Source organism: Sphaeramia orbicularis, chromosome 8 (assembly GCF_902148855.1).
Source record: "Sphaeramia orbicularis chromosome 8, fSphaOr1.1, whole genome shotgun sequence".
Lineage (NCBI taxonomy): Eukaryota > Metazoa > Chordata > Actinopteri > Kurtiformes > Apogonidae > Sphaeramia > Sphaeramia orbicularis.
This window is the reverse complement of record NC_043964.1, coordinates 23,417,940-23,431,235: the sequence shown is the minus strand read 5'-3', so window position 1 is coordinate 23,431,235 and position 13,296 is coordinate 23,417,940. Positions and strand designations below refer to the sequence as shown.

Sequence of the window (13,296 nt, the reverse complement as noted above, 5' to 3'; positions counted from 1 at the left end):
TGTGACACAATTTAATATGGTTTAAAATGCATGAGTAGAAGGATTGCATCTTTGTATTTGTTCTTTCAACAACTAACATCCACTTACATGAATTTAATTAGATCAGATATTATTTATTAACATCAACATAATAATGTGAGGTCTCTCCTTAAGGTATTGTTTTTCAACCTTGGGGTCGCCTGGAATTCAAATGGGGTCACCTGAAATTTATAGTAATTGATAAAAATTAAAATAAAAACTTACTAATAAAAAAATATGTGGTGAGTTGAGAGAGACAATCCCAATACATTTAAGACATGACAAACTCTAAAGCTGAAACTGAAGCACTGTGGTACTGTTTATCTTTCAAATGTTCATTGTAGTCAGTTTCAGATGCTGCAGCTCTTTCATAATTCATAGTTTGAGTTCTTGTTTGTTCAGTATTAATTGTCAGCCTTGGAAATCCAAGCTGGACTGACTGTACATATCCTGACCAAGGAAAATAAAACTCTCACTTTGTGCAGTAATCTACACCTGGCTTTTCTGCCTCCATCCATAATAATATACATTATATAGACTAAAAGTCGTCTAAAATTAATGTTTATTTGCATCATAGTATAGCAAACTATTACATGATCAAAAACAAATTAACTGTAGCAAAAAAAAGTCTCCATTTTGAATGTCTGGGGTCACCAGAAATGTGTGATGTTAAAATGGGGTCCCAAGCCCAAAAAAGGTTGGGAACCAGTGCTTTAAGGGTTTCTATGTAGTTTTGCTATTCCAGACTCTTAGAACACACTTAGTTCTAACAAAACCACCAACAAATTAATGCACAGACTGTATCACTCACTAAATGAATTATAAAGCTCTTTGTTTGCACACATCTGTATTATAGTATCATCAAGTTTTCTTCCTCAAACAATAACTCACAGCTGGTTATTTTGACAGTTGCTTAAAGTAACACTGTCTTATAATCGTCACGTGCTGCATCAGCTGATAGTTTACATTATAGCTCTGTTAGCTTAGCTCTGTTTTTAGACAGAAAACAGCCACAGTAAAACCATAAATCACCTCTGTTTTCTGTACAGTTTGTGTTGCCAATAGCTGAACTAAAGATCTGTTTGGAATCGAACAAACAAGGTCAGAACTGTCGCAGTTTAGTCTGAACCGTGGATCAACAAACGAAAACTTAGCAAAGATATTAACATCCCATAATAACTTTATACCTTCATAAGCCTCATAATAAATATACCCACGTCGAAAAAATGCAATTTCAACATCAAACTCCATTCTTTTCATTTAGAGCTGTGTCCAGTGGAGAAAACAACTACAATACTTCTTTTTTTTTTTTTTTTTTTTTTTAAATTTTGTCACTTCATTTGGCTCTAAAAGTTGTTTCTTTGTGGTTCTCATCCCATCCATTCACTTTCTGATATTTGAGTCAAAGCCCTGTGGTGTTGGTGTCTAGTGTCTGTAGTGGTCACTTAAATCCACTGGTCATTTGGGGTAAATAGATTCAGTGCATATCTTTGAAATCCAACACAGTGGCATCTTCAGCAGAACTTCAAGACTCATTCTAAACACTCTAATGATACCATGAGGTGATATTTTAACATTTTAAAGTAGAAATACTTAATTTAACCCCTTTAATGCTCTGTGTTAAAAAAAAACTTGTGCTGCTTTAAAAGCTTCTGGAAAGAAATTCAGTTCAATTCAACGTTATTTATAGAGCACATTTAATGCACAAGGCAGACTCAATGTGCTTCATAACAGGTATATAACATTAAAAACATTAAAAAAAAAAATTTAAAAAAAAATTGTTGGGTATGAAAACAAGCAACAGTCAAATAAACAGTAGAAGAAGGGAATGGATTAATGTTCTGGGTAGATGTATGGAAAAAAGCAGATATGTGTGAAAGCAACTAGACTGAAGCTTCTTTTCCTTATTTTCCCCTTAAATGAAACTGACAAAAGTATAATTACATCTTGGTCCTGAACTTAAACAGTGACTTTACATCTGTTGAGTCTAACTTGTGCATCAATATTCAGATTTTGTCTTTATTATCATATTATTCATGTTAAAATCAGACGGATTAAGGCAAGAGTAAATGGGCTATGAAGCAGTTCATAATAAGATGAATTGTTGTGTGTTCATTGAGCATTTTGAGGATCTCAAGTAATGAATGTATTTTAGTGTCTGTATCCCTGCTACTATATTCATAATTCAAAACAGTAACTGAGAAGTCTAATTCTGTGAAACGCGTGTAATACATCACACCGCAAGCACCACAAGCACCACAACCTCATGTCTGCATCAACATTAATATCTCATTTTTGACCATTCTTATATTGTATGATGTCAGTGCTCATGTCAAAGCTAAACACTGGTGTAGGGTCAAGTACAAAATAATTCATGTCAGACGCTTAAACGATTGTTTTGTAAAGCAGAAGTGCAGTTTTTATGAGGACAACTGTCATGTGTCAGTTAGGGAAGTCAACATGCAGTATTGACTGACCACCAGCGTCTGTGACTCATTCTCATGACACTTACTTCATGGTCTTTTACTGAACTAAATGCTGTCTTAATGTATACTCAGACTGGTAGTATTTCTCATTTCTGTATTATTGTGCTCAAGTTCAAAGATGTTTAGTCATAGGTGGACTAGGGGGCACCCAGACTTGAACTAGGGATCTCTTGAGCTGAAGTCAAATGCCCTACCACTGAGCTATACCCCCTACACAATATAGTTTCGGTTCCTTTTTTAGATCCACTGTGATCTGTAACTTATGATGCACATGTGTAAATGAGGCATAATATTGTTGAAATTGACCTATTTTCTTACATTTCTGATTGATTTGTGGTTGTTGAGGTCATTCATATTTTATGTGACAGTATAGTTTGAAGATGTAAACATTTTCATAATATAATTCAACTTTTTTCTACAGTACAACAAAGAGGAAAAACATGGAGTTGTTATTATTTATAGTTTATTATGTTTTTATTTTACTGGTCCGGCCCACTTGAAATCAAACTGGGCTGAATGTGGTCACTGAACTGAAATGAGTTTGACTGTAAATTAGCAAAGACTGAGTTAATTTTTGTCAGTATTTTAGTTTAATTTTTAGTTTAGTTTATTTCAGACACAAACATAATACAAAACATAGGGGAAAAAAGCAAGAAAAAATAGAATAATAGATTGTATATTTGAATAACTTGTGACATTTGTAAAATCGAAAACTTAAACTACAATATTTCCTTGATGATGTATTGGAGTAGACGAATAAAGTTGCAGAAAATAGAATGTAAAAGTATTAACAGTTGCAAAAAATAGTGTGAATTGGACAAAGTAAAATGAAAATCTGAAGGGCACTCAGAGAAAGCAGAACTCCACTCTTACTATTAAACCACAAAGATTTTTCAAAGATTTTTTTTCAATTTTTCTTTAGTTGCTGCCACTGTTTTCCATGTTATTTACCTCACTGTCACCATAGTTTTACTTTTTTCACAGGCTCTCCAATACTAAAGAAAGAATCTGCACCAGAATTTAAGGGGACCGTCCTTGCCTCGTGCCTTTCCACTGGATGTGAGATGAAAATATGTGCAGTAGTTTTTGCGTAATCCTGCTGATAACAAGCAGACAGACAAATTCTTAACCTTCTAGGCTGAGATAATAATCCATACATCAAACAGTCGGCCTCATTTTCTGGGAGGTGATCATCTGTAGTTCATTTTTGTCCTGAATCGATGCCAGATACAACGTGACTAAATAACACCCTTACTCTCCTAGGACACAATGAACAAAACCTCAGTCTCATTTTTAGGATCAGTGTGCAAAACCATAATGGCACTGGACATCTTAATTCAGAGTTGACACTTTGCTGCACTCTAAGAAAGTCCTTTATCATCATTGTTAACCCCACAAATGTAATAACTCCCTCAAATGTAATAAAAAATTTGCAACTTTTAACGTTAAATGTAATAACTTTCCTACAAATGCAAGAACTGTCACCTATCACAAACATAATACCTCATTTTCCCACAGTGTTCTTCTACCCTCTCCATTGTTATCATAATCATATCCAGACATTTTATTTACATGATTCAAACATAGGCTTCTATTAAACTTAATGAGAATAAATAATTTTCAGTGCATACTGACACTTTTATAATAAAACCTTTACAACATTTTTGCCCATTCTGTTTTTTTTTCCCTCCACTTGTATTTGTAATTAAACACCTCTTAATCTGGAATTAGTACCATGTGGTGTAACTGCAACATTTGATCATTCTAAAAAAAAAGACAAATATCTGAAGGACAAGAATAAATGGAAAGAAAATAAAGATGGATGAGTATTCATGCATGCATTACTTAAATGTATGTGATGTACTAATTTATTATTACAATTTTAGAAACTGAAGATTTTTTTTATTGTCCCACAAATGTAATAAATCCCCACAAAAGTAATGATTATTATGTTTGTGGGAAATGAGGTATTACATTTGTGGTAAGCAACTGTTATTACGATTGTGGGAAAGTTATTACATTTGTGTGATTATTATGTTAAAAGCTGCAAAATTTTATTATGTTTGCAGTTGTTTTTTTTTTACATTTGTGGGGTTAACAATTATAAATGTTTGGGAATTAAGAGGTGTAAAATAGATATTAACTGCAATTATTCACTGAAATGTCATCAGCTACTCAGAGAAACACATTCACCTCACCAAGAAATGAATATCAAATCTGTATACCAATGTTACAGCATTAAAAATGTAGAAAACATTAACTCATTATTACAGCAAGATGTACAGGTGGTCACTGGCACTTACATGACCAGATAATTAAGTCTATCTTCAGACAAGAGAGTTCAATCAGATGCATCCATTATCAGTGCACTGTAATGGGTTCATACTGAAGTTATGGCTGAAAATGCTACAGCTGCCTTGACCTTTGACCTTTAGCAACCGAAAACTAATTAGTTCATCCTTGGGTCCAAGTGAATGTCTATGTCATATGTGGATGAATTACTCCAAATTGTTATTGAGATGTTGCTTCATAAAAATGAGCAGACAAGAGGTCAAAGTGAGCTTGACCTTTGACCTCTGTCCATCAAAATGTTTTCACTTTATTTTTGTGTCCAAGAGTAGGGTTGTGCCAGATTTTACTGAGATGCTCCTGAGAAATAATGTTCACAATAATGAACAGACATGAGGTTGCAGTAACATTGACCTTTCACCTTTGGCCACCAAAATGATGAGCATTTGTACCAAAATGTGTATCACTTTGTGAAGCCATTCTTGAGATATCGCACTTTAAACACAACGGAGACCAGTGGACAGGACTTCTTCTACATATGTAGTGATGTGCTATACCAGGAGTGTCAAACTCATTGTAGGTCACGGGCCAGATTCAGCTAAATTTGATCTGAAATGGGCTGAACCAGTAAAATAATAACATAATAATATATAAATAATGTCAACTCGAAACTTTTCTCTGTTTTTAGAGCGAAAAAAAGTTCATTTACATTATGAAAAGGTTTACATCTACAAACTATCCTTTCAAAAGATGTGAATAACAAACACGGAAAACATTTAATAACAGGCAGAATATTGTTAAAATTGCACTTACTTCTCTGAAGGTTATTCACATTTTTTGCAAAATTATACTTTGTTTTATTGTAAATACATGAAAATATTTACACTTACAAAGAGAAACATTTGAAGTTGTCATTATTGCTATGTTATTATGATAGTATTTTACTGGTCCTGCCCACTGGAGATTGAATTGGTCTGAATGTGGAACCTGAACTAAAAGGATTGTTAATATTTTAGTGTAATTTTTGCATTTGACAAATTCATCCCAAGGGCCGGAATGGACCCTTTGGCGGCCAGATTTGGTCCCTGGGCTGCATGTTTGACACCTGTGCGCTATACAATGTAATATGCTGACCAAGTGTGACATGCAATTAACAGATCATACAAGCACATAAACAAAATATATAGACGTAATAAAATAAGAACGTCGGAGAGGCAGGTGGAGACCGTAAAACAAGTGCTATCTTTATATTAGCTAGCAGTCAAATATACTTGCCTTCATAGGAATAAACAGACAATAGGTCAAAGTAAGCTTGACCTTTGACCTTCTGTATAGAGGGGTTTGACAGCTGCTATCAGGAACAAACTACAAATGATGCAAAATAATTTCTCTTAATTGGATATTTAGTAAGCTTTAGATACTTAGTATGTTAGCTCTGACTGTAACACACGGACCAGTGCTGCAAGTTAATAATGTAGCCACAAGTTTTTAGACTTGAATGTGGGAAAGCCCTCTGTTTTTTAAACTTTTTTTCAATGATATTGGCAATAACCTTTTTACTTGAGTTGTGTTTGTTTATCCCATCAGTTAGGTTATGGGGTCACTACTTTATGTCTGTTTGTACTTCTTAAATTGTGGTGATGTGTTTTTGGTTTTCGGGACTACAGTTGGTTGTTGAATGTTCTACTATTTTTCGCTAAAACATGTTAACCTTTTGAGTTTTCTTGTTCTCTGTCTGATAATCAATCAGTTATGCAATTGAGTTTGGAGGGAAGCGGAAACAAATACCCAGATATCATACTTCCTACCAGGGCTCTTTGTGTCACACTCAGTATGATTTCAACTGGATGTAATACATGTACATTTTTGTGCTGATTGCAGGCGCCTCTATTTTCAAATAAAACATGGGACACATGTGCTGTGGTTGGAAACGGAGGGATCCTGACCAACAGCAGCTGTGGAAACACAATAGATTCAGCCCAGTTTGTCATCAGGTGAGAGCAGTGTTGAACCAAATCGACTGACATAATGACGACAGTTAACTAATAGAATGAACATTTGTCTGCATCATAGGTGCAACCTACCTCCTTTGGAGAATGAATTTAGGACACATGTGGGCAGCAAGACCGACATTGTGACTGCAAACCCAAGCATTCTTCTAGAGAAGTGAGTAAGAGCTTTGTGGTATTACTCAAGTGCTGTGCTTAAATTTGATCAGATCAGATTAAACTATAACAGTAAAAGACACAGCGCGTCGTCTGGCTCACAGTTCAGATATGTAGGAGTTGTCAACCACTCCATTACAATAATAATTTTTCATTATAAACTTCTCACATTTTATTTAATGGGAAAAAAATGTCCAAGAAAGTCCAAAAACATTTAACAGATGTGTTTATCACAACCTTCCCTTCTTTTCTCGCCCATTAATCATGTGATGAGCCAGTGTATACGTAAAGTATTTCAATTACCTTCTACAGATTCAACAGTACTGTGCTGCTGTGACACTTCACTATTAATAATTGAATTGTCAGATACTGTACTAAGACTGTATATATTTTGTTTCAATATATAGCATGTTGTTGTAAATACTTATGCACTTTTGCTTTTGTATTTTCATCAGAAACTTGGCCTAATTCTTCTGCACAGTCCTGTACTTACTTTGTGGTACTTTTATGTCAGTAAAAGGTGTAAATGTTTGTTCAACTACATTGTTTTCAGATATGGGGCTCTGTTAGGACGTCGCCGTCCATTTGCAGAAAGTCTGAAGATATATGGTAACTCCATGCTGCTCCTTCCTGCTTTTTCCTTTGGCCACAACACTCCTGTGTCTCTGCGGGCCCTTTACACTGTTGAGGACTTTGGGATCCCTGTTCGGCCCATCTTCTTCAACCCCGAGTACCTCCACAGTCTGGCCAGTTTCTGGCGCAGCCAGGGCCTGAGAGCAGTCCGGCTCAGCACTGGTATAATCATGGTTAGCCTGGCGCTGGAAATTTGTACCAATGTGCACCTGTATGGCTTCTGGCCTTTCAGTAACCACCCACACGGATTCCAACCCCTCACTAACCACTACTATGATGACAGACAGACAAAAAAGAAATTTCATGCCATGCCTGTTGAGTTTGACCTCCTGCTGCGGCTGCACAGTCAGGGGGTGCTCAGGCTTCATCTGGGACAATGTGGGGAAAAGTAGCTCCATGTAGTCCCATGGAAAACTCAGAAGTACAGTGCCTTTCTTGTATCCTCAGGATGAAGCCCACGAAGGCTTCCCTTTATTTTTAAGTGAACTGAGGAATCTATTTTGGCTAAAATCATGGATCAAGTGTATCCAACTGAGTTGGATGCTGACTTGTCCAATCAGCAGCAGCATTTGCACTGATTACAATCATCCGTAAGACTGTAAAAAATATACTTAACCTAAAGCCTTAGTGTTCCTACTATTATATTTATTACTCTAAATGTTCTAGCTGGAATCTGGATAGAGTAGTTATGTTTTTAAAGGAGAGCCTTTGTAAGGCCTTTGTCAAGGTGTTATCATGTGCCTTATGTTAACCAGTTATTCATGTGAATTACATAATCGACCATGGGAGATTTTAGATCAAAGTAATTGTATGTTGAAAAAATTGAAATACCTCCTCAATGGAAGATTGTCTTTCACGTCTTATGAGAACACCAGCACATTGAATGTATGATTTCAGTACAAAAGCATATCACACATTACCAACAAATACTCTGACAGCTGTTGAAGGGAAATGTGTGGCACTCACAATGGTTTAACAAGGCATTATAGGTGATTTAATGACAAAAGTTAAACAGGATGAACAAAGGTTATTTCAGCACTATTTTTCTGACACCCTTTTACAACAGGATGTGATACAGACGTGTGGTAAACAGACGCTGGTTTCACCGACAGACTCTGAATGTGGCTACAGATAGATATGAACATTTATTTGGTGCACAAACAGTAGCTGTTTAGTTCTTGACATCTTAAAAAGGACAAATTGGCAATGAATTTCTGGTAAATGAAGAGTTAAGAGTTTTTTTTTTTAAACTATAAAACATGCCTGACCATGTCACACTCCAAGAAAAACAGCCTGGAAGAATGTAAGAGGGAATTTTACTGGGAAAATTCAGTCAGCCAAGAGTGAAATAATAAAACACATTTGGAAAAGATGAAGGAGAAAAATGTGGCGGTGTTGAGCACTTACGATAAATCCTTAGCTGGACAAATGAAAAAAATTGACAATCTCTTCCAAGCAGTATATTTCTGGCAGACTACTGCAGTCTCTAAAATTCTTTCCCTTCTTACTTTTTACTCCCCAATATCATCAGTAGAAAACAATCATGACCCATGTGTTCCTACTTACCATCAGCCGGTTTCACTTTATCAAGTCCTGGTTTTACAAAGACAAGGCTTAGATCATTAGATCTTCATACCACTCAGCTCAGTTTACGAATTTAACAGTTACAAGATATTTTACAGGGAATGTTCAGGTACATATGTAGTTTCTTTTCAGTCTTTTTTTCTACTGGATTTTTTAAACGACTGGGTGGCTGGTGTTGATGATCGGGTGGCCGAGGTGTTCAGTTTAAAATAAGTCTGTCTTTATTTTTTAGACTAAGCTAATATAATACACCAGTCAACAAGTGCGTGTTTTAATCATAATCATGGTTAAACTTTAAATGATGTTGCACCAAACTTTAAAACAAGCTTAAAGTCAAGACTCATTGAATTTAAAGGCACAATGTGTAACATTTAGGTGGATTTAGGAGGAGCTCGTTCCAAAGAATGCATATGATATTTATAATTATATTTCGATAATATATCACATGAGAACTATATGGTTTTCATCTTGTTACAGTGTCTCATGTATTGTTCCCTCTACACTAGCATGGGTATTTTTCTAAACCGATAGTTACTTTCCCTGTGTTTTTTAAGAATTCTGCGCAACCATAGCTCTACTAAGCCGTTTCATTGGACTGTTGTCTTTGTCTCAGGCCACATGCACTGGAGTGTATTGATTTATTGTTGAAATCGTGTCATCTTTGTTATGATAGGTGGCGATATGCACTCTTTCAGTTTGTTAGTATTGGGCTGTTTGTGGTTGATTTATAACATCAAAAACTACTAGTCAGTAGCTAGCTAGCAAATTAGGAACCCAGATGCGATTCAACTTCCCCTATCATATCTTCAACTGCAACTTCACCACTAGATGTCACTAAATATTTCACTTTCAACCTTTAAATCTCTTTGACACATGGGTTGAGGCTGTCCCTTAATTTTGTCACAGGATTATTTTGCACATATATTTAACAAACTTGAGGATTAAAAGTTAATCTTTTTTCATTTTGAGATACATTTAATGTTCATTGCAACATAATTTGCAGTTGAACCATGATTTAATTGTATTCTAAAAGGCTGGTTTAACACTACACACACATAACAGACTTATATCTGAGACCTTTGTGCAACTTGTCCCAGATCTGTAAGTGCCTGCCAGGTTTGTGTGTCCCAAAAGTAACGTTGTCCATACCAACCATGATGTCCTCTGTGGGCTGAGGGAGGCTCAGGATCCCAGAGAGGCTTGGAGCTATTAAACAGAAATGTCACAGAAAGAAATAGGGCTAATGACACTAGCAAACACATCCAGGAGGCCCTTCCCTACAAAGGTTGCTATGGTTAGGGGTTCACAGTTACTTCCTCTGTGTTACGACATGCTATCTGCCTGTCACTGCACTGACCAGACAAGAAAAAGGGTACTGTGACAAAGTGGCATTATACTCGTACTGGTACTATCTTGCATTTTTTAAAGGTTGATGTAAAAGCTAAATGAATCTAAGTAAACTGACTATAATGTAAAGTGATGTGATGTGATGATTGTGAATCCTGCACTTTGGGTGAAAATCCTTGGGATTAGCTTTCCTTAGTAAGCGTGGGTCTTACAAATCTGAAAGTGTGGTGTTGGAGCTCCTACTTTCTGAGTCTTAAAGTGTATTTTCTCATGTACAAGCTGTAGATGAAACCATTGAAACTTGACAACCTTTGATGAGCCTGATTTAGTCATGTGAATGTTTAAAAATGTGTATTTGTGAACAGCAGTGGAAAGAATGAAATGTCAACGAGAATAAATATTTATCAGACAAAAAAAAGAGCTCATCTTTGGCTGCATGGGATTCATTCTTTTTACCAGATGGAAAAAGCTTTTTTTTTCTCCTCCTTTCTGGTTTCTTAAACATAGTTAAGTGTTTTTGAGTTGTTATGCGTCTTAAAAACCTGCCAACATCTGTCAGTTTGAACAGATGCAGCTGGTTTGACGACACAGTTTGTTCCCAATGTTCATTTCATAGTACCATCCAACATTTGATTAATGCCAGTAGAATAATACTGAAAAAATACAAAGAACAAAATGATTTCCTTGTATGTCAAAATTTATAACAGGTCACTTAGACTCACACATAGTATAATTTTCTTTCCCCATCTTTGTCCTGTCTCCTTTTTCTTTATACCAGAATCCCTGATGACAGTGTTCAGTGTTCCATGAAGTGCAGTGAGCACTTTGGCAAAAAACAACCACAAGATACTATTCAGAGCTCATCAGATTACATTAATTTATGTTACAGATTATTTAAATGAGCAAAAACATGAATATATATTCAGCGTAATGTCAGTGGAAGTCATCAGTCCTTTCCATATTGTATATAGTTATATATGAGTGACCTATAAATACTGCAGAATATAGTATTTATGGAGAAATGTGAGGTACTTAAATTTGTCTTTACATCTCAGAGACAAATATTGTAGCTTTTTTTTCTACTAAATTTGTCTGATTTTTCAGATTACAAATTTTCCTGATGAGTGAAAACCATGGATGTACAAATGTGTTGATTCAGATAAAGTAAGGATTAAATTATCTTTTATGAGGTGAGAAGATTCCTACTTCTTAACTTTAGTAATAAACTTCTTAAAACCTTCTTGCATTCACGGGAAAATGCATGTTTTTCTGAGTCCATGAAATATACTTTTTTTTTTACTCCACAAATATGAGGTTTTTGCTGTAAAATGATGCTACAAACATAAGATTATAATTTAGAATATGATGCATTACCATGGATTAAACTACTTAGAGGATATAAAGTGTTTCAACGGAGCTCAACCTTAAACATGTATGTTGTGTAAAAAAAAATTTAAAAAAAATTACCTAAATTTATTCCCAATGTATTGGATTGTAGAAATATGATCTGAATTTACACTGATGAGCTGGAGGGATTTATGTGACCACTAGAGGTAGTAGTGAGTCACTCTGCAGGTCTTCCATGGTGAAGAACATAACGTGCTGAACATTTTTAATACCCTTCAGTCAAATATAGTGTAAGATTCTGTTCTATAATTTACACAAGATTGTCTTTGTGTAAATTTGGTGCAGAAATCTCAATGCATTCTTCAGATAATGCAATTACGTCGTTGGAAGGACATGCCACCATTTGACCTTGGAAAAGTAGGTCAAAGTCACTTATTTTCAATAGGCTTCTGCTCCATGTCGAAATGCATCCACAGTATAAATGTAGTGCAGATATCTCACTGCATTTTTCAGATAATGTCATTGAATTGACAGACAGATGGATGGATGACAAAACGATAACAATACCCCTTCGGCCCGAAGTTGGCAGAGGGGTAAAAACTAACACTACAGGTCCTTTGAGCAAAGCAACAGAAAGTGACCAGACGGGATGAGAACCACTGAGAAACAATTTTTAGAGTCAAAGAAAGTGACAAAGTGATAAAAACTAGAAGTACTGTGGTTGTTTTCACCACTGGACACAGCTGTAAATGAAAAGAATGGATGATGATGATGATGATGATGAAGAAATCAAAGCATTTCTTCTATGTGGGTGAGTTTGATTATGAGGCTTAAGAAAATATAAAGTTATTATGGGATGTTATTATCTTTGCTGAGTTGCTGTCTGTTGCTCCACCATTCAGACTAAACTGTGACAGTTCTGACTTTGTTTATTCGATTCCAAACAGATCTTTTGTGCAGCTTTTGACAATTTAAACAGATTAAAAACAGAGCTGAACTAACAGAGCTATAATGTAAACTATCAGCTGATGCATCAGCCTATGTGAAGATTATAAGACTTGTAAAACTTGATGACACCAAGATACAGATGGTGTGTGGTTTTGTTCATCCTAAGTATGTTTTTGTCTGGGTTTTAGAGTTTGGAATATCAATACTACATAGAACCACTTAAAGTAAGGGTTTGAGTGCAAAACTTGTGGTGGGGTATGTTGACTGTGTGGTATTTTACTTAACAAGAGGATGGGAATTGTGCTTCTACCACTCCTTTCACTCCCATGTGTCCTGCTGCAGGGCATCCCACTGATCCTGGACAAACAGACATGCAAACAGCTGGATGACGCTCTCACAGGATGTGGGAAAAACTGATGAGGAAAGCTTTGGAAAGTTTACAAGCTGAGTTATTTGTCAGTGCTTTGTCCTCTTTTTCC

General features: G+C 35.6%; 1 protein-coding gene and 1 non-coding gene across 3 annotated transcripts in view; one reads left to right on the top strand and one right to left on the bottom strand.

Annotated features, from left to right (window-relative positions):
* Nucleotides 1–10,936, top strand: part of LOC115424142 (alpha-2,8-sialyltransferase 8F-like) — a 29,111-nt gene extending 18,175 nt beyond the window's left edge. For both annotated transcript variants that reach the window (XM_030141247.1, XM_030141246.1), the window contains 3 exons: nucleotides 6,675–6,787; nucleotides 6,867–6,959; nucleotides 7,512–10,936. In XM_030141247.1, coding sequence (XP_029997107.1) covers nucleotides 6,675–6,787; nucleotides 6,867–6,959; nucleotides 7,512–7,983 — 678 coding nt within the window. In that variant the 3' untranslated portion in view covers nucleotides 7,984–10,936. The remainder of the gene's footprint in view (nucleotides 1–6,674; nucleotides 6,788–6,866; nucleotides 6,960–7,511) is intronic.
* On the bottom strand, nucleotides 2,644–2,715 carry trnastop-uca (transfer RNA opal suppressor (anticodon UCA)). Its single transcript has one exon. It is a non-coding gene; the product is annotated as a tRNA-Sec (tRNA).
* Nucleotides 10,937–13,296: the final 2,360 nt, after the last annotated feature.